Source organism: Gavia stellata, chromosome 4 (assembly GCF_030936135.1).
Source record: "Gavia stellata isolate bGavSte3 chromosome 4, bGavSte3.hap2, whole genome shotgun sequence".
Taxonomy (NCBI): Eukaryota; Metazoa; Chordata; class Aves; order Gaviiformes; family Gaviidae; genus Gavia; species Gavia stellata.
In genome coordinates this window covers 57,834,426-57,856,370 of record NC_082597.1, presented here as the reverse complement: position 1 = coordinate 57,856,370, position 21,945 = coordinate 57,834,426, and the positions used below count along the sequence as shown (strand labels likewise).

The following is a 21,945-nucleotide window of genomic DNA, read 5'->3' as shown; positions in this document are numbered from 1 at the left end:
AGGCGAGACCAGCCCCAAGGCCTGCCTCGCACCTTCCCACCCCAGCCCTCCCCACCCTACACTCGCACAACCACCACCACCACGGGCGACAGCCGTTTCCCACAGCCAAGGCCCAGCCCCACACCCCCGCCCAGCAGCCCCCCAGCAGCCCCGTCCCGCCCGTGCTGATGAGAGGCCCCCGCCTAGCCAGCCCACCCCCCCCCCCCCCCCCAAACCCCCGCCTAGCAGCCTCCCCGCCCCTCGGGGCTCACTGCCGGGCCGAGGCGCCCGCCCTTCCCCTCAGGAGGGCCGCGAGCGGAGCCGCTGGACACCGCCACCGCCGCCTCACCCGCTCCTCGGCCCCGGCCGCCCCACACCAACAGCCGTCCGCGCATGCGCGCCGGGACCCGCTCGCTCCGCGTTTACACACACACCCCCCTCCGCCCCGTGACCCCCTCCCCCCGCGGCGCGCGTGCCCCGCGGCCCGCCCCGCACGCGCCGACGTCGCTCGCGCGCCCCCGCCCCCCGACGTCAGCGGCTGGCGCGGGGCGGTCCGAGGGGAGAGGTGCGGGGGGCCCCGGCGCGGCGGCGGGACAGGCTCACCCGCGCCCCGGGACTGGAGCGGAACGGGTGCCCGCCTCAGAACCGCAGCCAGCTTTTCGGTTCGCCCCCGAAGCATCCCGGGAGCCAGAAGCGCGGCGCGGACGCGGGCCGCGGCGTGGCTTACGGGCTTCGTGCCCGGAGAGGGGCAGGCAGCCGGCTGGGTTTGCTGCCGGGGCGCGGGCAGGGCTTGGCGGGGGAATGCCCCGGCGTGCAGCTTACGGCAGGCAGGGTTCGTTCCCGGCCCTGCTGCTAATTTGCTGCATAACCTTAGGCGAGTTAATTTCCCTGAGCTTCAATTTCCCTTCTCGCCTGCTTAATTAATAACAGCGTCGAGTCTCACGCTGTGATAAATAAGCCGGGACAACTGAAGTGGTTTACCGCCTGGTGAATAAATACAAATCCTCCCCGACCGCGCTTTGTGCCAAGCTGCAGCTTGTGGCGGCTGAGGAGCCGATGCGTGACCCGGCGGAGGAACAGGACGGACAGCTCCCCCTCCGGGCTGCCCACCGCTTCGGGGTCACCTGCCAGCCCGCAAAACCCCTCAGCGGCCGGGATTTTCTCCTTTCCTCGCTGCTGGCGTCCTGCCGGCGGCCGCCGCGGGCCTGCCTTCGCGGTCCGAACACCGTGGGCTCGCATGGCGAGCAGGCGGGGCGGCTTTTCTGTCAGGAGCCCAGGGCCTGAGAGCGCGGCCCGGCTGTTCCCGTTTGTACCGCGGGTGGTGGGCCCCTTTGCCGACCCCCGACCGACCCCAGGAGCTGGCGGCACGCCGGCCTCCGGCGCCCGGGCTGCTTGGCGGCGTCCCTCACCTCAGCAGAGCGCCCGTCTGAGACAGCCGGGCCCACGGCTTGAAGAGACACCCGGTGCGCTCACTACCCGTTCCATTGGCTTACCCAACTGTCCGTGAAAAACTCCTCTTTCTCATTGGCTACCCAGAGAGAATCCACCCACCAAGGCGGGCCCTGCCCATCTGTGGCAGCGGCTTAGTCCCACCCAGTCGCTCGAGTCTTCTTATGCGATTGGCCTTTAAGGGTTGTTTGTCACGAGGACCAGCTCTTCTATTGGGTAGAAAGCGCCGGACACGTCGAGCGGGCTCTGTTGTGAGTGTATATATAGAAAACAAGTCGAGCTGGCAGTAGTTCTCCCATTGGCTTCGCGCGCTTCGCGGGGGCGTGGCTCTCCCTCATGAATAACAACTACCCCGCCCAACGTCGTCATGGCTACAGGCTAATCACCCCGTTCCTCCGCCGGTGATTGGTTGGCGCCGCCTTGGCGGGCCGGGGGCGGGGCCGCGGCGCCTCCCGGGGCAGAGGGGCGGGCGCGGGAAGGGGAGGGGGTGGGGGAGGAGGGCCGGGGCAGGGAAGATGGCGGCGGCGGAGCGGAGCCGATCCCCGATGGGGAGCTCCCCGGTGCCGGCCTGTATGTTCGCCCCGGAGCCCGGCTCCCCGGGCGGGGGGCCTCGTGTAGCGGCGGCCGCCTGTCCCCTCCGCGCTGCCTTCGACGCCGAGGACGGCGAGGCGCTCAACGGCGAGACCGAGATCGATCTCACCAGTAAGGTAGGCCCGTCGGGGGGGCGGGCGGGCGACGGCGAGCGCCATCACCCCGCTGCGCCCCGCGCTGCGCTCTCCCTGGCGGCCGCCTTGCCCGTGAGCCTGCCCCCCGGCCCGGCCGGAGCGGGGCGGCCCGTCAGCCGCGGCCAGCCCGACAGTCGGGGCCAGTCCCTCTCCTCGCCGCTCCCCTCGCCTCAGGAGAGCGCGGAGCTGGGGGGCCCGCCTGCCTCCGCCGGGGTGGGGGTGTCACCCCGGCGCTTCCCCGTGGGCTGGAGTTGGGTTCCGGGGGCTCCTCCCCGGCCCCAACATCACCCGGCCGGGCGCGGAGGGCCGGGCGGCAGAGCCCTCGTGCTGTGGGGAGGCGGCCGGGAGAAGCGCAGTAAAGTTGAGCTACGAAGAGCTGAGAGCGAGCTGTGCCCTGGCCGGGAAAGGAGGGTGCTAGCAGGCTTGTCTGCCCTGCTCCTTCCCCTCCTCGGCTCCCCGCGGAGGCGCCTGCAGCGGGTGTTGCATCCTCTCAGCAAGCGCAGGGTTTGAAGCTGACAGCTGCTTTAACGTCTCACTAACGTTTTTCCTCTGCGCTGGTTCTCTGTAGTTATCTCTGCTGCCAGTCGTACTAGTTCCTGGGGCTCTCTTCACAATCTTGAAAGCAGGTCAGAGCTCATAACTTTTGAGCACAAGGGCTCAACGACAAGGATGCCTTGCTCTTGCAAATCAGGTTAAGTCAACACAAAAAGCTTTGTTCACCTGGTGCGGTTCCTTTCTAGGATCCAAGTGACAAAACTGTGTGGTGGTCGTATTTCTGTCAGAATCCATTCTCACTTCCATCTTGCAGGAAGGTACGTTGTAGCAATACGTGGATGCCAGAGCCCGCCACAGCCTACATTAGCTGCCTTTCCACATCGTCTTCTATTTTTTCCCAGTTGGCTCATCTCTTTAACTGTATACCTTTTGCTGCCAGGGGTTTGATGTATAGTGATGCCATCTCCCACTCTAAAGTCTCCTGAAAACTTGGTTTGGTGCTTGTAATTATGTGATCCAGAAGTCAGCATAGCTGATGTTTCCTCCTGCTTTTCTGCCATCCCTCCTCTTCAAGCTTCCAGCTGGAGTTGTTCCAAAGTCCTGGATTTTCTTGCCCTCTGTGGAGAAATGGAGAGAGAGGGGTTGTGGTGTGTGGATGTGGAAACGTTTGTTTTGAGGGGATGACCAGATATTTTACAATGTGGTACTGTATTAAAATGAATGTTATGAAGATGTCTTATAAGATAGTAAAGAACAGAAATGAAAACTGCAGTATCTATTGAGCCACCTGTTCGTGCCTTAATGAGCTGGACAAGATTTTGATACAGGATGCCAATATCGATCTGTGCTTTGTCTTGGACGTGGCTGATGTGGAAGAGGGCCCAGGAGGATGCTGAGGGCTGTGTCACAGATTCTTGACAGCCGGGAACCTGACCAAAACTCTGATGAAGAGAGAGGAATGCTTTTCTCCCACAACCTCCATTTGTACTGTCAGCCTGTCTTCCATTCCTAGAAATCCGCAGGCACTATAGAGGTGATAGGTAAGCATTTTTTTGACCTTTTTTACAAGTTACTTTTCCACATAGCAGTGTACACCTGCTGTCTTTTCCCTAGACCTTTCATTCATCCCCATCTTGAATCAGAGCTGTGACTATGAGCTCTGCCCCTTCTAAGTTAGTCTCCTGCTATGTCCTCAAAACAGCAATGCCACATGGTGAGAATGCAGTAGCTAACCTGGCGCCCCCCCCCCCCCCAGTCACCCCATCTTTTCTATCTTCCCAGATGAATTGCTGCCCTCCAATTCCTGCTTTAAATGGTGGTTCCCACTGCAGTCAATTTGTTTCCTAGTTGCTACTTCTGTCCTGGTCTGACCCACCCCCTCGCTTTGTTACATACTTTTCTCCCAGTCCTCCCCCAATGCATTCATTGTAAGGCATGCTCTTTTTAGAGAGGGACACTTCGGGATTCAGTTATCAAGTGCACCTTGTTAGCTGGTCAGGCAAACAGTTCCATTCATCAGCACAAATTCATTATCGTGTCGATCTTAGTGGGTGTTGTTTTCCTTTCAGTACTAACACACTGCGGTAGTAGTCATCTTTGAGGTCAAAACCATATCACACAAGGCTATTAGTGAAGCTGATACTTATATCAGATCTAAATTGACAACAGAACATTAATAGCACTTGAACTATGTATGTCCACAGGAAATAGAAAGCAAAATATGACATTACAGAAGGTGCCTTTCCCCTGACTTCCCAATGGCTGGTGGTGGCCTTCCAGCCATGCAAAATGCCAGGCGGTGTTACTCCAATAAAGAGCTGCACTACGTACCACATAGTATTTGGTTTGCCCTTAATCTTTATAGTTTGTCCACCTCATGGATATGGGATGCTTCTTTTGTAAGGACTGCCTGTAGTAGTGCTGATATAACCTTAGCTCAATCTCACTGGTGTCTTGAAATTACTGTTAATTAATACTATGGCCTCTTGCTTGCTGTTGGGCAGTGCAGAATGGCACAGTCCAACTTGTCCCCCTGGAGTAAGCTCAGACAGCTGTAGCTATTACCCACCTCTGGTATATATTAATCCCAAAATTGATCAGAGGAACAGTGGGAAAAGCCATCTCTCCCCAGAGATTGGGAAGGGACTTTAGAGATGGCATCTCAAACTTGTGAGATATATTTCCTTCTGCTGGCATGAGAATAAAACAATAACTGGGTGTTACTTTTTTGCCCTATAGGAAATCTGAGGTTGCTAGACCCACATGGCTTCTACTGTTAACTGCTCAATGCCTGACAAAGTGGAAAGAACAAAAGTGAAAACTTTTGACTTTGTGAAAACCTCTGAAAAACATGAATATGTAGCGCAAGCATGGAGGGGATTGCTCAAAGGTGAAAAGCAAAAATAGCAGAGAGGCCAAGATGGAGGGCCTCTCTCCGACCAAGGAGATGGCAAAGAACAGGCTCCCTCTGTCCAGGAAGCTAGCTAAAGAGATCTTCAAAAGAGCAAATAAAAGTCTTGCAGCAACCTAGGAAGCTGCAGAACTGGCGGGGGGCTGCAGGCTGCAGAAGCAGCTGTTGAGAAGTACTGAACGGCATTGGAAGGTGTGATCCATGAAAGCTGCTATTTGTTCTACACATCCTTCTCTTGATGTCCCACTATATCATATCAGCTGTAAGCTTCATCAGCCCCAGGGTAGGCTTTGGAGGCAGTCTACCACTGGAACACCCTGCAGCGGCACCTTTGCATGGCAGTGAAAGCAGCAGGGTGGGGGAACAGTGTTTTGAGCTGATGTGCGTGGGTACCATGCGGTTTGAGCCCCCAGCGCTCCCCATGGCCATGAAGAAAGGCTACAGCAAGCTGCTCAGCTGAAATGTCCCCTGGCACTTTAGACAACACCCTGCCCACTCGCACTGCTGAAGCATTTGGACTCGTAGAAAAATGAAGCTGGTGATGAGACTTGAAGACACTGAAGTTAGTGTGCCTCTACACTGGTGGCCCCTGTTACTTTATTGATCTTTATGTGTATGACAGCCTATTTAATAGATCTTCCTGAGTCCCTCACCTGTGCTGGTGCACTAGCCTAAACAGTGATGCTGTCTGCTGTGCTTCCAGGAATTCCTGAAAGTGCTTGCTGGGCAAAACAAGCCCTACACATCAACACACAGCCTTCCGTTCCTGTCCTGATCAAGCCTCTGAACAGTTGCTGATTTCCCTCTCAATACGTTTACATTCAGTGGTCTCCTTTAAGAAGAAAACAAAATGAACAACTAATAAAGGCAAACCTCAGTCCTTTGTAGCGCGAAATAGAAAGACTATGTGGCCTTCCAGATCAGAGTGCTTTGCTACCCTCTGCAGACCATGCCAAGTAGTTAAAAGGCTTAGGTAGGGCATGTGTCTAAAAGAGGCACGTGAAGGTGATTGTCTCTCTCGTAGCTGTCTGGCCCTTGCAGACATATACATGCTCTGTGTGACCCTTAACATTTGAGGAAAGCATTACTTTGGCTGCCATAAACTGTCTAACCAGCACTTGCTGGTTCAGTTTTCCAGATGCATGCATCGCCATAGTTTTGAAAGCTGCTTAAGTGTTATTTGTGGGGGTTTGGGTTCCCTTACATTCTAGATTTCTAATAAAGGTCTTCATCAACTATGTAGTAGTAGTAGGTGGTAAAGGTAGTTCCTCCTTGAGCACACAGCTAACATTGTGTTAGCTGTACTAGCAACTCAGGCTGTGTTAGTAGAGAATGTTGGGCACACTTGAAGATGTAATCATTGTGCACTGCTGTAAACCATATGTTGTAGGCAAATGTAGCACAGATTTCAGACTGGCCTTAATGCATAGTGAAGGGAAGTACATCTTTCTGGGCATGATTTTGGAATGTGTATGTGAGGACAGCTTGTGGAAGTATGGATTTCATTGAGTGTTGTAACATGGCACAGGCATGCCTACTCATAGGACTATCAGTAGGTGATAGCCTTTACAACTCTTAGTAAAAGTGCCTTTTTAACAGAAATGCATATCTCAATTGCAACAGCTATTGAGCCACTGTACCAGGATGCTTGGCCTCCAACAGATTCGTAACCATGGAGGCAGCCAGAGCGCAGGTAGCTAGTCGGTCCTGAATGGGTGATGAAGGTCTCCTTGTTCTGTCACTGCCACGCCACCATTGCGGCCGCTTTGTGCAAATGTCCTCAGCTGTACTGTATAAGCGACACATGTTTTTGCCAGAAATGGTGCTACACCATTCTGTTCTAAGAAAAATCCTTCCTGAAGCACCGTCTGGTTGTCCTCTTTTTCCGCTTTGTTTCTGTCCATGTTTTCCGTCTTTTGACGCCTCTGCAGGGAAGGGCAAAGTAAGTTATGGTTGTTGCAATAACTGCAGTCAAAGCTTGTTGGTAACACAGCTACTGGCTTGTAAAACTGCAGCTCTCCACTGGTGAAATGTCCAAATATGCTTGTATAAACTGCTTTGCATTTCTGCCTCTCAGCACTGTAGCGTAAAGTACCTAAAGTTTTGTTAGGAGTTTGAAAATAATGCTTATTCGTGTCCTCTCCTTCCCCTCTGCCCCCTCAGAAAACAAAAGGGGAGATCAAGTATGTGAAAGACTTCTTGGGAGATGCTCTAGGTTTTGGTGCCTAGGTGTGCTCTGCAGTGAGGTCTGGCTGACTTCCTCTGGCTCTCCCGTCATGCTTTGGGGGAGCAGCAGCACTCTGTGCAGTGGAGACCATGGAGTACCCAGCTAAGGAATTTCTTTGGAGAAAATACCTCATCCCCTTTCTGTTTTCCTGGCATGGAAACACGTATTACACAGAAGTAGAAGTGGGATGTTCACTTAAATGTGGCTTTTAAATACTGGTTACTTCAAAATGAGATGCTTGGTATTCTTATTTGCTTTGAAGTATATCTTCCAACATAAATGAACTCTGAGCTCAAATAACATTGTGCAGTGTCACAAGGAAATAGCTGTCAGCAAAGCTGGTTTAAAGAAAAAAACAAAACAAAACAAAAAACAAACCACCAGAAAGCAGTCCTTGAAAAAGAGCCCTTCTCTTTCAATAAAGCACACGGATCAATTGTCCTTATAACTGAAGCTGATTTTTAAATTGCTTGCTTGACATCTGCAAATAGATATTTAATCTTTTTTTTCCAGCTGGTGATGGTGAGTCCAACTTCAGAGCAGTATGACAGTTTGCTCCGCCAGATGTCAGAGAGAATTGATGAGGGATGTGGGGAGACCATCTATGTCATTGGTCAAGGATCAGGTGAGTATAGCTTCCTCAGGAAAAAAAAACAAAAAACATTAAAATTATAATAATCTAACTGGACCGCTGCTGAAGGTAGTACTTACGTATCCAGAATAACTTGGAAATCTCCATAAAGTATAGCAGAACATGTGGGACAGATTCTTTTATTCCTGCCAGCAACTGTCTTATGTAGTGGAGTTAAACATATTTTTTGTACAAAATCATACAAGTTATTTTTTGGAAATAAGGCATAAGTTGTCTGGGCACACCAGGAAAAGATGAAGGATCTGAAATTATAGTAACAGTTTTAGTACAGATGTCCTCAATGTCTGATGGAGGTCTTGTTCTGTCTGGGTTTGTTCACTTCTCCATTGTAAATAACAGTATTTTTACCCCACAGGAATGTATTGGAGATACTTCAGATAGCCAAAATGTATGCTGCTGATTTTCTTTGTTAGTGTGTGTCTGTACTATGGAGAGAAGGATTTTCCTTTTCTCAGCTTGAGGCCTTTATTGTCACATTAACTCGGGTGTGACTGCAGTCATTTGCCTTTGCAGATTGTAGTAGTTAGCATGGATTACCTTTTTGTTCTTTGTCACAATTTGAGTATTTGCATCTGATGCTGGTAAAATAATACTGAACATGGCCTTGCTTTGAAATTGAAATTTCTTTTCTGAATGCAAAAAAATTGTCTATGGCTATCATAAGGTTAAAGGCATGTTTCAAATATATTAGATATCTGCTGAACATCAAATTGTTATGATCAGACATTCTACTAGTTACTGTGTTTGAGGAAGAATACAAAACCCTGGTCGTCAGTGCCAGGATAGCCTGAGATAACGGAGGGAGAGACTTGTGTTACCTCGGAACTGTGTGCTTTTTGGGTTTTCTTCGTGTCTTGCGAAGCAGCCAACATAGAAGAGAAGCCAGGACTAGATGGCCAGTGGTCATGCAACCAGTATCACAGGGATAATGCTCTTACCACCAAACAAGCTTCCCACACGTAGTCTGAATCCTTGGTGTCTGGGATAACCACATCTGCAGCAGAAATCTGGCTAGTCAGGTAGTAACGGCTTTCTCTTCTAGGATACCTTGTGAGGGTGTTAACTGGTGGTTGTTGCAATGACATACTTAGAAGTAGGCATTTTTTTCTTAAAATATGAGCTAAAACTTCTGACTTTGTTTTGGTTGCTGTGTAGTCAAGGAAGATGGGGATCTTTTCTGTAAATTGGAAACAATAGCCAACAGAAAAAAATCTTGATATCCCTGCCACCATCACTCCTTCTCATTCACTTTGAGTGTCTATGATTTTGATCATCATGGATACCAGACTTGGATGACTGAGAAGTGAGTGAAGACTGCCAGAAAGCTCACTGTCATCAGTAGTGACCCTTCCCTTTCTCCCTTGGCTCTTACCCTCTCGTGTCACCTGCTTCTCATACTCCTTCTATGACCCAAGACCCTAGCTGTGGTGCTTTTTGTTTTGCCCACCGTCTCAACAGCTTCTCAGCCAGCTTATGAGCTAGATTGGAAAACACCCAGCAACTCTACTTGTTGTAGAACTGTGCAGTAGTTAAAATGTTGATTAGTTCATGCAAAGTGCAGTTACTGCTTACCAGCTGTTGAGTCACCCATGCATATGAACGCGCACCCAGCAATAGCTTTGGTCATTCAGGTGCAATGTGGCTCTCCACCTTTGTTTGCTGGGTTTTTTTACCCACAGAGGAGATTCTGGCCCAAAATCTGTGCAGCTTCTCAGCACCTGGGTTGGGAGAGAAGCTGGGAGCTGTGGTGGCCTTGAAACTGTCTTGATAGTTGCCACTGGCTTGCTCTGACTGTCAGCTCTTTGCTGGGGTGGGCTGTTCAGAGGCAGCAGTGTCTCCTTGTTTTTTTCTGGCCTCATGTGATGTCAGCATTTCTTTCAAGTGCCAGGACGAAGGCAGTGAGACATGCTGAAAACATTGTTTTAACTGGCGTATGTAGGGGCTAAAGAAATTGCTGTGCAGGCCAGACCTGCAGAAAATGTGCACTTGGGATGAGGTTTTGTAAAATATGCTGATTGTTTAAATTGGTCCCACATTCACTGGTTGATTGTGATGATATTTCAGTCAGAGCTTTCCTTTTATTAATGCTTTTCCCTTTATTGCAATGAGAGAGGAGATGTTTTATCTGACTGAAGGAAGTTGCACAGAAAGTACCTTCAGCATGTGTAGTAGGGGAATTGGACAGAAATGTGTCTTTCTTGCCAATCCCTAAGTATTTGCTTGTAGAAGTTGTGAAGAAAACTCTCCTAGATGAAAGATGGTGCTTTCCTAGTATCTTTTAAGACTTAGAGTGAAGACCATCCTTTTTTATTTTGGGCAAAGGGTGCTTATTCTGTTTACATGGCTGACATATCCAGTCCACATGTAAATCCTGATCGGCGTGAAAGTCCCAGGCAGAATGACATTGTTGCTGGCGATTGCAGGGTGGTGCTCGCTGACTGTCTTTTGTCTCCTCGACGTCATTCTAGATGGGACTGAATATGGTCTGAGCGAGGCAGACATGGAAGCATCTTATGCCACGTTGAAGAGCATGGCAGAGCAGATCGAGGCAGATGTGATCCTCCTGCGGGAGCACCAGGAGGCAGGGGGCAAGGTGCGCGACTACCTTGTTCGGAAACGTGTGGGTGACAACGACTTCCTGGAGGTCAGGTGAGGAGCCGGGTGGAGACAGGGTTAGTCAGCAGCCCAGCTGCATTTTTATCATGTGAGCAGTCCGTGGATGCTGAGCCAGCAACGCTGATTCAAGTTTGGGTGTTGTAGCTACCCAACAAAGGGAATTGAGCTTGACCACTCCTTGCTAATGAAATCACCTTTTTGTTGTTGTTGCTGTCTCTTTTGTGAACAAACTGTTTGTGGAGATTTGCCTGTGTTTAGCTGAGGGCTGTTGCTGTCTGGGTGACAGCTTCACAGTTTGGGGACGTTTTGTGGGCTGGAATCCCAGTAGGGAGTCACATGTGCATGTGTGTCTGTATGTGTGTGCATATACACACACTCCTGGAATACAGGAATACTTTTGACTAAGGGTTCAATTCTGTTCCAAGACTGTGATGATCCAAGTCACCTTTTAATGGACATATAATAGCTTGTGTTAATATGACTTGAGACTCTGCCGAGACCTGGGTGGAATGGATTTCCGACGTTTGCCAACAGCCATAATAGCCACCTTTATCAGAGGCAAGGAGGGAGATTGCTGTAGGAGAGGGTTTTCCCCCAAAATGTTTCATTGTTGTTTGAGCTTTTCCTTTTCTGGGAACAGTAATTTAAATTTCTGTGCTCTTCCTAGCACCTGGTGTTATTTCAACATGAGGAATATGAGAAAGGCAGAGGTATTCTAGAGCAAGTTGGGATTTAGTCTTTCTCTTGAATTGCCACACTGTATGTGTTGGATTGCAGAGACCAGGGGATGGACGAGAAATATTCTATAAGGCATCAAGCAATGTTGGGCTCAGCTGATTGTGTTCTGGACACCAGTGACATGTTTCCACAGTCTTCCACATCCCAGTCCCCAGAGTCTGGGATCTCCGCTGTTAACTAATAACTGTGAAAGAATCTCTGCTGTGCTTGTGAAGGTCTAACATTTTTGAATCTCTGTTTGAAGGTTAGGGAGAAAAAGCTAGTTACTTGCAGGAGCAGTGGTGTTTGGGTGTTTTTTTGATTGCTTGTTTGTTTCTTCAGGTATCAGATTTTACCAGGTTCCTTTTTCCTTTCCCCTCCAGGGTAGCAGTGGTTGGCAATGTGGATGCAGGAAAGAGCACGTTGCTAGGTGTCTTGACACATGGTGAACTAGACAATGGCCGAGGCTTTGCTCGGCAAAAGCTCTTCCGCCATAAGCATGAGATTGAGTCAGGCCGCACCAGCAGCGTGGGCAATGACATTCTGGGCTTCGACAGTGAGGGAAACGTGGTGAACAAGCCCGACAGCCACGGTGGCAGCTTGGAATGGACAAAGATCTGTGAGAAATCCACCAAGGTCATTACTTTCATTGACCTGGCTGGTCACGAAAAGTACCTGAAAACTACCGTCTTTGGCATGACCGGCCATTTACCTGACTTCTGCATGCTTATGGTAGGTAGCAAGAAAGATGTACGGGACCAGCAGGAGTGAGGCTGTTCACAGCTTTAACAACCTCAACTTCTTTCCTATTGCAAAGTCCCTGTGGGGTTGTGGAGGGAGGCAGCATCTCCCAGAGGTGGAGAGCAGCAGCCACTGTGGATATCTAGCCAGGGCTCTGAGGCAAGTGCCCCAGGACTGTTAGTCTTAGACGGGCCCAAGATATATGGTTCTTGAAAACTGAAATATTTCTAAACTCCATAACACCTTGCTAAAATTGTGGAGCAAGGAGTCCTTAGCCAGTGTCCAACAGCATTTGAAATGAGCTGGGTCTGCTCATGCAGTCCCAATGACGCATCTACAACCTAATCACAGCCTAATGCACCTCTGATACAAGACCTCTGTAACCCATCTCACTGCAGGAGGAATGTTTACATCACCGTATCTTGTATCCCTGGTGTAGGTTGGCAGTAATGCTGGGATTGTTGGAATGACCAAGGAGCATTTGGGCCTGGCGCTTGCACTTAACGTTCCCGTCTTTGTTGTGGTGACCAAGATCGACATGTGCCCTGCCAACATCCTGCAAGGTGAGTCCCACAAGCTCTCTCCAGGGCTGTTTCTTACCTCTATATGTGCTGTTGTCCTCTGCTTGGGTTGAGGAATTACTGCTGGAGGAAAGCTGCTTTATCTGGTTTTGGCTGCATCTTAAACACTTTCCAGAAATCTGTCCTTTTCCCTTGCCCATTTTGCAGGCAGTTCACTTGTAGTCACCATTTCAAAATTACCCAAGCTGGGGGACTCAGCTGGACAACCATAAGTGTTTGCTACAGGATTTTGCTTAATTGAGCTCTAAGGGGAGAAGCATACAGTTGGGGTTGTGGCTTTGCTTTCTCTCCTCGTATTTAAACCTGGAGGGAAAGTCTGGAAGTTCTCTTGAAAGCTGCTTTCCTCCTCGTCCACAGTTTGTGATCTTAAGCTGTAATCAAACTTGTTCTCTGGCAGCCGTTAGGTGAAGGGACAGCGGCTCACCTGGGCACTTCTCAGATATGCTGGCATAACTACAGCAGTTCCTTCCTCTGAACCAACTGACCAACACTTAATAAATCATGGTTCAAAGCAGCTGCATATGTGGGCTATGGTAGCAAGACTGGAATAGACACAAGCAGACCAAGGGATGGCAGTGAGCAGCACGAGCTAGCGACTTTTTTGCTCAGCAGCAGTTAAAGCAGCACCTCTAACCCCAGCAGTATCCCTTTAACCTATGCTTGACATTTTTTTCAGGCTGTGACCAACTCTCACCTTTAAAATTCTCTTGATGCATTTCTCACACCTTCAGGAACATGCTGTGGTTAATTGGAGCAATGTTTTTTTTCATAATCAGTCCTAAGAATCAGGAAAATGAGAGCTCCCAGTACTGTCTGCGGTTAGTTCATTATTGTAAAAATCTTAAATATGTTCCAGGTAAACAGACGCATGTGATCAGAAGATAATCTAAATGTCTCTATAATAGATGTTTGGCAAATAAATGTAAGGCCCAACCATAAGATAATAACTGGGAAGGAAGGAGAATGTTTGGCTCGGGATGAGGAGAGAAGAGCTGCTCTTGGGAGAAGCCTCTCCTGTGTCATGTTCTGTTGAAATTAAATAGACACAAGATTTGGCTCCAGTGTATCTGTGAAGAGCAGATGGCATGATTAGATGTTTGTATTTCTGTATCCAAAACATTACTTTCCTGTAGGCCATCATTTGTTCACAAAAAACATCTAATTGGATGACAATTGTAGAATATAAATTATTTGCTCTTTTAAGCCCTTACTAGCCTTTTTTTTTTTCCTCATTTATTGTAAGGCACTTTGCAGGAGGTTGATGTTAGTGCATTAGGTAATGCCCCTGCTGGCTGATAGATATGAGGCTTAGAAAATAAATTAAAAAGAGGCAAAAGATCAAAGTTGGGAGTCATGAGATTTGTCCCAAAATATTTATTTCTGGATCTGGTCCATCTACACTGTCCTAGTCTGTGATGGTGATCTTTACCTCTTTCATGCTTCTCTAACCTTCTAGGGCAAGTTGATTGCCAGGGAAAGTATGTTGAGGTTTGTTTGGTCAAAACTGATTTCTAATTCACATATTCTCAAATATTTCAATTCTTGAGTGCTGCTGGTTTTCATTGAATTCAATATGAAAAATCCTTTATAGGAAGAGGAAATACCTTGTAACTGCTTAAAGCTACTTAATAGACAGCTATAAAATGTATACTTCACAGCATTGCACTTGCAGATGCAAACATGTATGTCTGTTCATGTATGGTGTTGCTTGGCAGCAGGCTAGCTGGCATGAAATGGAAGATGGAATGGCTCCTAAGTCCTACCTGGGCTGCAAGCAAACTCAGTCTCACTCACGCACCTGTAGCCATCTTCTCCTGTCTATTTGTGGCAAGAGCACCAGTCTCCCTTCAGGGAGAGACCCCACAAAAGCGATTTGTAAAGACGGGAGATGCTGCCCTAACAATATTCATTTCACCCTTTAAGAAACCCTGAAGCTGTTACAGCGACTGCTGAAGTCCCCAGGGTGCAGGAAGATTCCCGTGCTGGTTCAGAGCAAGGATGATGTCATTGTAACAGCCTCCAACTTCAGCTCAGAGAGGTAACGGGAGTAGAGGAGAGTCATTTCTCTTTCGATCCTATTTGGAGACTGGGTGAGAAGATTCAGAAAGAGAGTCCTATTGTCTAGATGTGTGAAGGTTGCATCTGCCATGTGGTGTGTTGATTCCATAAGAATGTGTTGATTCTGAGATTGACCTGCTTGTGTTCCCCTCTCTGAGACAGAAATGAGAGGCTGCTTCTGGGCAGTCTGCAGAAGATGGCAGGGTATTCGGCTTCTTTCAGTCCTGGAACCTTACACCTATTCCTGAATGTCATTAGAAGGCAGAGGCAATTTTGCAGGTTTTCAAACATGGGGTGTTGTGCATCTGACTGCTTGCCAGGCTCTCCCTTCCTAGCACTGTCTATTGAATTCAGTCCCAAGATTTTGGATGTCTCCCTACACGTGGAATTCCAGGCAAGGAGGTGAACTAAATCCATTTTCATCAATTTTCCTTTACAGGATGTGCCCAATTTTCCAGATTTCAAATGTCACCGGGGAGAACCTAGACTTGCTGAAGATGTTTCTTAATCTCTTGTCTCCACGGACCAGTTACAGGGAAGAAGAGCCAGCAGAATTCCAGATAGATGATACTTACTCTGTCCCGGTAAGTGGCCTAGTATTTGGAAGAACTTTCTGCTCCCACTTTCAAGTTGAAGAAGGCATCTTCCCTAGAGAGGGGAGTTCTAGAGCTCTTCTGCTAGTGTGGTCGAGTAACCCCAATTAATGTTTTTTCTTTTTTTGGCAAAGGGCGTAGGAACAGTTGTGTCTGGGACGACGCTGAGAGGCCTAATCAAGCTAAATGACACCCTGCTGCTGGGGCCAGATCCCCTTGGCAACTTCCTGCCTATTGCTGTCAAGTCCATCCACCGCAAGAGAATGCCCGTCAAAGAAGTGCGGGGAGGCCAGACTGCCTCCTTTGCTTTGAAAAAGGTGAGATGATCTGCTCTAGACTCCCAGAACAGGAACCACCCTCCTAATTTTAGACTGCTCTTGGAGTTCAGCTGCAATCATACTGCTTCTGCAATCCTCAGCTGCCTCACAGCGCATTAAAATCCCATAGAACCTCTGTGGGTCCTATGTCCCGGTTGCTCCACCTGACAGCTGCCAGGTAATAGCAGTGGGACCCAAGGTAATGAGGAATAGTGTTGGAGATGTGTAACAAAGTGGAGGCACTGCAAGAAAAATCTCCTCTTGTGCAGCAACTGCATTAGTGGCCTAGGCAGAGTATTTACACTATTCCTCTCAACTTGCAGGACCAGCTGCGTGATTTGGGGTTTAAAAATTAGCAAAATTTTATGCGATTCCTCTGGTGAAAGGTTTCTGTCAATAGAAGCTGCACTGATTTTAAGGGGATATAGTTTAAGCTATACCAAATTTCATGTGTTCAGTCTTACAATTTTGTGTTAACAGACATGCTTTTGGAGAGATCATCTGCTTGGGTAATGTGCAACCAGCATGTATGTTTTGTTTTTAAAGGATCAGTGACAAAACTTCTGTGCTGGTGTCCAGCATTCCCAGCACTCTAACTAAAGCTTCCTTAGAAACTTCAGCTGAACTCGATTTTTGCAACCTTTGCGTAATGTTGTTACATACTGCTAAACAGCTTTGGCTTTGCCTTTTGGTGAGTGCAAGTTAATATCTGTGAAATTCCTTAGGATCCTTCTAGGTGCAGTCAGCCAGAGAAGCAAATTTCTTCCCTGGAGAATCAGACTAAGGTTTTGTTGTGTCTCTGCTTTTCAGATCAAACGTTCTTCCATCAGGAAAGGCATGGTAATGGTGTCACCCCGCCTGAATCCACAAGCATCGTGGGAGTTTGAAGCAGAGATTCTGGTGCTCCATCACCCCACCACCATCAGCCCACGATACCAGGCCATGGGTATGTGTCTCAGTGTTGTCTCATCTTTGTTTCCCAGTGGTAACAGTTTATATCATTTCTAGCCTGAGATAATTTTTCTCCTGATGGCTCTGTCAGCCTGAATATAAGCCATAGTTCCTAGTTTGACCTTTCCCAGCAACACATTAGAGAGAGCGGAGGAAGCTGACAGAGGGGAGTGGTGAAGGCTGTAGGTAAAAAGGGGATGTGTCACTCCAAGTGTACTTGGAGCCTGCCTGAGCCAGATCTCATGGTGCAAAAATTCTTCAGCTTCAAATGCTGACTGAGAGACTCATTTTAGGTCCTGCCCTCTAGCCTGGCTGCTTGGTGAGTAGGATTCTTTTGAGGATGCTTCAGGAAAGTCTCTGTTCGAAGGCAACTGTTCTAGCTTGTATGTGTTTTCTTTCTGAGAACTGAACAAAGGCAGCCATGTGACCCATATAGTCTTTGGTACACAGTAGATTTTTACATTCCAAACTCAGTGCTGTTAGCTGTAGGGTAGCAAGAGCTGTCTTAGATGTATGTCTGAAGCTTATTCCACTAATGGCACTGGCTGTTGAAAGCCTTTGTGCATTACATTCACAGTGCATTGTGGCAGCATCCGTCAGACAGCCACGATTCTCACCATGGACAAGGACTGCCTGCGGACAGGGGACAAAGCCACAGTGCACTTTCGCTTCATCAAAACCCCGGAATATTTGCATATAGACCAGCGTCTGGTCTTCCGTGAAGGCCGCACCAAAGCTGTGGGTACCATCACTAAGGTAAAGGCTGAAGAGTCCGACTTTTTTTTGCCCATTAGCTACTTTTGGCACTGAGAAGCCAGCAGGAGAATCCAGATAACTCTGGAAAATTGAGGGAGGAGGTCGTCATTCGATCACAATCAGCCCTGACATGGGTTGCAGATGACCAATGTGCTTTGTTGTGTGGTGGGTCTTAGCTGGTGTGAATGAGGGAATGCAAAGGTGGGGGGTGAGCCAGCTGCCTCTGGTTCTTATGGCTTGGTCTCTTTCTGACAGCTTGTAGCTGGTCCCTTTGAGTCATGTTGTGGAGGGCTGAGTGTCACCTCAGCTGAGTGGCCCTTTCCACCCTGGAAGGGTTCTTGAGGGCAGCTCAGGGGCCTAGATTTCTTTGAACAGCTGCTGCTGCTGCATTCTTTTCCCAATGGCTATTGGTATCAATTCTCTCAAAGTTTTTTGTTAAAAAGCAGCATTGAACCTTGCCGTATTGGCCTAGCTATTTTAATGCTGATTTTGGCCTCTCCCTTTGTAATTTGCAGCTACTCCAGACCACCAATAACTCGCCAATGAACTCAAAGCCACAGCAGATCAAGATGCAGTCAACGAAGAAGGGAGCGGTTACAAAACGAGAGGATGGTGTTCCCCCAGCTGGGACGGCAGCTGGAGGCCCACCAGCTGGGGATGAGGCCCCCTCAACAGCTGCAGCGCCACTGACACCAACTGCCCTGCAACCATTGGTAAGTGAGGAAAATATCATGCCTGTCCTAGCTGTTTGCATCCTGGTTTCAGCTGTCTGAGGAAAGGCACTCTAAAACACAAGCATTATCCCCTCATACCCTTGAACTCACCTTGGGACTCAATGCGCAACAGAAACAAATAGAAATATAAGTAGTCTCACAGCAGAAATCAGAATTCTGTGATGACTTGATGACTCCTCATGGCTGACCTTTCAGCAGCTAGCAGCTTAGTGTCCTGGGACAACTCAGGTTGGACTTCAGGAAGTGTCTAGTCTAACCTCCTGCTCTAAGTAGGATTAGCTGTGAGGTCAGACCAGGTTGCTCAGGGTTTTATGCAGTAATGTCTTGAAAATCTCCAAGGAGGAAGACTGCGCAACCTCCCTTGGCAACCTGTTTCACTACTGGACTGTGCTCACGGTGAAGGAGCTGTCTCCATATACCCAGTAGCTGAACTAGTGAAGCATGTAACAACCAGTCATAGAATGGGTCTCTGGTCTGTGAACGAGAGGTAGAACATCTATACACTAGAGAAATTACAACCTAAGTACTAGTGTCAGACACAGGTTGTCTGCCCTGACAAGGAGGGAGGATGGAGATGTCCAAGGAGGAAGAAAGGCTTATCTCTTTGGAGAGAAATTTATCCAGGTTGTTTTGTTGGTTAGGACTTCTCAGCTCAGCTTGTCCAAGAAGGACTTTCTGGTCTGAAAGCAATGTAAACTCAATTCTAACTGCAGGCTCTGGGAGCTATTTATCAGTTTTATTGCATGTGTTTCCTCCTTTTAGTGTACTTACCTAGTAAGCGAAAGGTTCAGGAACTGACTCTGTCAAGAGACTTGGTCAGTGTTCCCCCTCTTAATTTTAGCTATCCTAGTTGTCATTACCCTCTTGAGCCAGGCTGGTTGCTGAAAGAGGACCCTCTGGCAGGGGTTCTTTCCCTTTGCATATGCCTGTGGCTTCTTACTGATCCCCCATCTCCTCGTCTTCTTGTAGCATCACTGTGGTTGTAAGTAGCGCTCCCAGCTCGCTTTTTGTTTTCTCCCTCCCCCTGAGAGTTTGTGTTGCTTTTGTTCTTGCTTACCTCTGCCTCTCTCTCCTTGCTGCTTCCCCTCAGCCTGCGCTGGATGAAGAGCCCCACATCCGTGAGGGCAATAAGGTATTTGGCTGCTTTAAAAGAGAACGGTGGGTTTACTGGCCTGAGGCTGGGAACAGAGTCAGGTTAGCAAGAGAGCCCTGGTAGGGGGGTGGGGGTCCTCCAGGTCCTCCCCTGCTTGAAGGGCTGAACTTCACGGTGTATCTGTCTCTCCTCCTTCCTTCATGGTGTGTCTGTCTGCTTTATCTCCTTCCTGCAGTGGTAGGAAGCTGATCAGTCACAACTGCCCTCCTGCTGTCTGGACGTGTGTGTAATCCATCTGAACTCCTGCTGTGTTGATACTCTGATTCAGAGGTTGCTGCGCACTAAAGTGTATCTTCTTGGTTTTCAGTCAAAAGTTGGAGGAGGAGGCCGGCGACGTGGGGGTCAGCGCCATAAAGTGAAGTCTCAGGGAGCCTGTGTGACTCCTGCCAGTGGCTGCTGAATTTCTTACTCCTCCTCCCTCTGAGGAATTCCTCCCCTTCCCTTCATTTCTTATCCAAAAGATCCAGAGCAGCTTAAACCAAAACCCATCCCAGCTGATTGGCTGCAGAAGAATCGTCCCTCCTCCCTGAAGGAAGCGATGGAGAGGAGCATAATTTATAAGCTAATGAAGGTGGTAAGACACACAGAACTAAGTAACTGACACCTTCCTCCTCCCCCTGTCGACACATTTTTGTACATCATGGGCTTAGGTTTTATTCTTATTAGTTTTTATTATATTTTGTGTGCATGAAGATGAGAGGAGAGTCTGGATAGAACTGCGAAGAGCCAGTTAGCTGCATCCCTCCTCCCTCACCCCATTCTGTCTACAGGACTTGCTGCTCTCCTCCTATTTGCTGTCTCAGATCCAGGGGTTATCAAATGCCTGAAATTTTGGACTTGCAAAGGTTAAAACATGTTGCTTAGGATGGCTCCATAGGGCATTGTTTCCTCACCACTGTGGCCCCGTGCCAAATATGTTTCTGGATTCCCTCCATCTTAAACTATTTCTAAGTGGGTTTAATTTAATGTTGTAGTGACTGAAGTTTGAAGGAGATGGTAAGAAAGTTCATTAGTTGGAGATCTAAGAGGGAAGCAAATTGGAAAGCAGTTTTGATGTTGAGGAATCCTATACTAAATATCCTTGTCAAATACATTGATAGCACTTAAGATTTTAATTAGAGTCAGAACTAAATGGGCAGTCATTGGCCCATCCTGTTCCCCTTCCCATAATGTTGCTTCTCCTATTGTTTGGTGGGTGCACATTGGAGCAACTATCTAACCTGCCTCTCAAGGCTGCAGCAGCTCAATTGACAGTATTAAGAATATAATGCAGAAACACTTAGTCCATCCCTTGAGCCAGAGAAAGCCTTCTCGCCTCAATGGACAGAGATCACAGGTGGTAATATACCTTTGGAACAGAGACACCAGGCAAACCGCCTACTCCAAGATTTCTCAGATCTTTTCTGGAACTCACTGGCCAAACTTTGCCATGGCAGAGGTAGGATTTGTCTTCTCCCCTCTTGGCTAAAGAGGGCAATGATGAATTGGTACCAAACTTGTAGAAGTGCTTTCAAGTTTGGAAATATGTGGTAATTTTTCTGACTTTTTAAGATTTTTTTTTTTTTTTTTTTTTTTGTAATGATAAATTCTGGCTTCTCCAGGAAGGCCCTGCAAGGACGGTCTATGAATTAACTTTATTGTTAGCATGTTTTTTTAACCCTGGGTTGTGCAAGTGATCAATTCCCTGCTTATTCTGATCTCTCTTCTCCTAACCCTGCCTCTTTGCTTGGCTCCCGTGAGGACAGGAGTTATCCTCTGCCAGCTTGTGGTGAGCTGTGGGAGCCCAGTAGCATTCTGAGGGAGGAGGTAGCATCCTCAGCAAATCGTTGCTCTCCCCAGCAGGTGTGGTCAGCCTCGGTTTCTTTGAGGGCTTCTTCTTCCTCCAATGAAGGACTTTTTTATTTTAATCAGAGGGAGACTGAAAAGTTTCTGTCCCTCCTTAGTGGGTGGTTCCTGTTTCTCACTCTGTGGCACCTGTGTGGAGTTCATTCCAGTTCACCTTGTGATTCAAAGTAGGCTTTCAAGCTGACAGCGACAGCAGGCTCAGGGCGGGGAGAGCGCAGCTCCTGATGCCAGCACCAGCACTCCAAGAGCATTAAGTGGCGTGGGAGAGGTGAGGAATGTGGTTTGGAGCTGAGGGTACTTTGCCTTAGAGACTGCAGTGGCCTGAGCATGGGTGGAAGGGGGGAGGTCAGACAGTCCTTTCCAAGCTGTGTGCCTAAATACCAGCACTCTCCTGGCAAGGGAGAAACTATAGGCGGCTACAACAGTAATAGCACCCGCATTGTGAGGGGGTGTGAAGTGTCGCTAAGCAGGGCACAAGGGCCTGGTTCGTTTGTCTTCTGGCCCTGTAGCAGCATCAAACTGCATCTGATGTCACTGCCCTCTGCTTTTGAGGGGAGCAGGGAGCTCCAGGCGGTTTTCTCTTTCTCCATTCCTTGTGCTCCAAATGAAGGAGACTGCCAAGACTGGAAGAGGGTTTACTTCAGTTTGTGCAAAGAAGGTGGTGTGATCTCTCTTTTGTGACCAGCATTCAAAGATCACTCAGGCTGGTGTGATCTATAAAATAAATTTTAAAAAAGTTTGTTCCAAGTTAAAGTATGTCTTGTTGCTTTTTGTGCCTCTGGAAAACCAGCAGTTGCTGCTTTAATGCCAAAAGCCAGGCCAAGTGGGTTTGCCTGGCACCATGCTCCTTTGCTGGCAACAAGAGGAGGCTGTGCTTGTAGTGAAGGCAGGGGAGGGCATGCCATACCCCAGGAGAGCTGCTGTTGAGCCTCCACACAGCCCCAAC

At 48.5% G+C, this 21,945-nt stretch overlaps 1 protein-coding gene across 1 annotated transcript; it reads left to right on the top strand.

Annotated features, from left to right (window-relative positions):
- Window positions 1–1,943: 1,943 nt before the first annotated feature.
- On the top strand, window positions 1,944–21,729 carry GTPBP1 (GTP binding protein 1). The gene is made up of 12 exons (XM_059816856.1): window positions 1,944–2,135; window positions 7,799–7,910; window positions 10,406–10,586; window positions 11,654–12,002; window positions 12,451–12,574; window positions 14,516–14,630; window positions 15,090–15,234; window positions 15,378–15,560; window positions 16,371–16,506; window positions 17,089–17,267; window positions 17,783–17,980; window positions 19,462–21,729. Exons 1-12 carry the CDS (start codon window positions 1,944–1,946, stop codon window positions 19,552–19,554), a joined length of 2,007 nt encoding a protein of 668 aa, XP_059672839.1. The 3' UTR covers window positions 19,555–21,729.
- The last annotated feature ends 216 nt before the right edge of the window (window positions 21,730–21,945 follow it).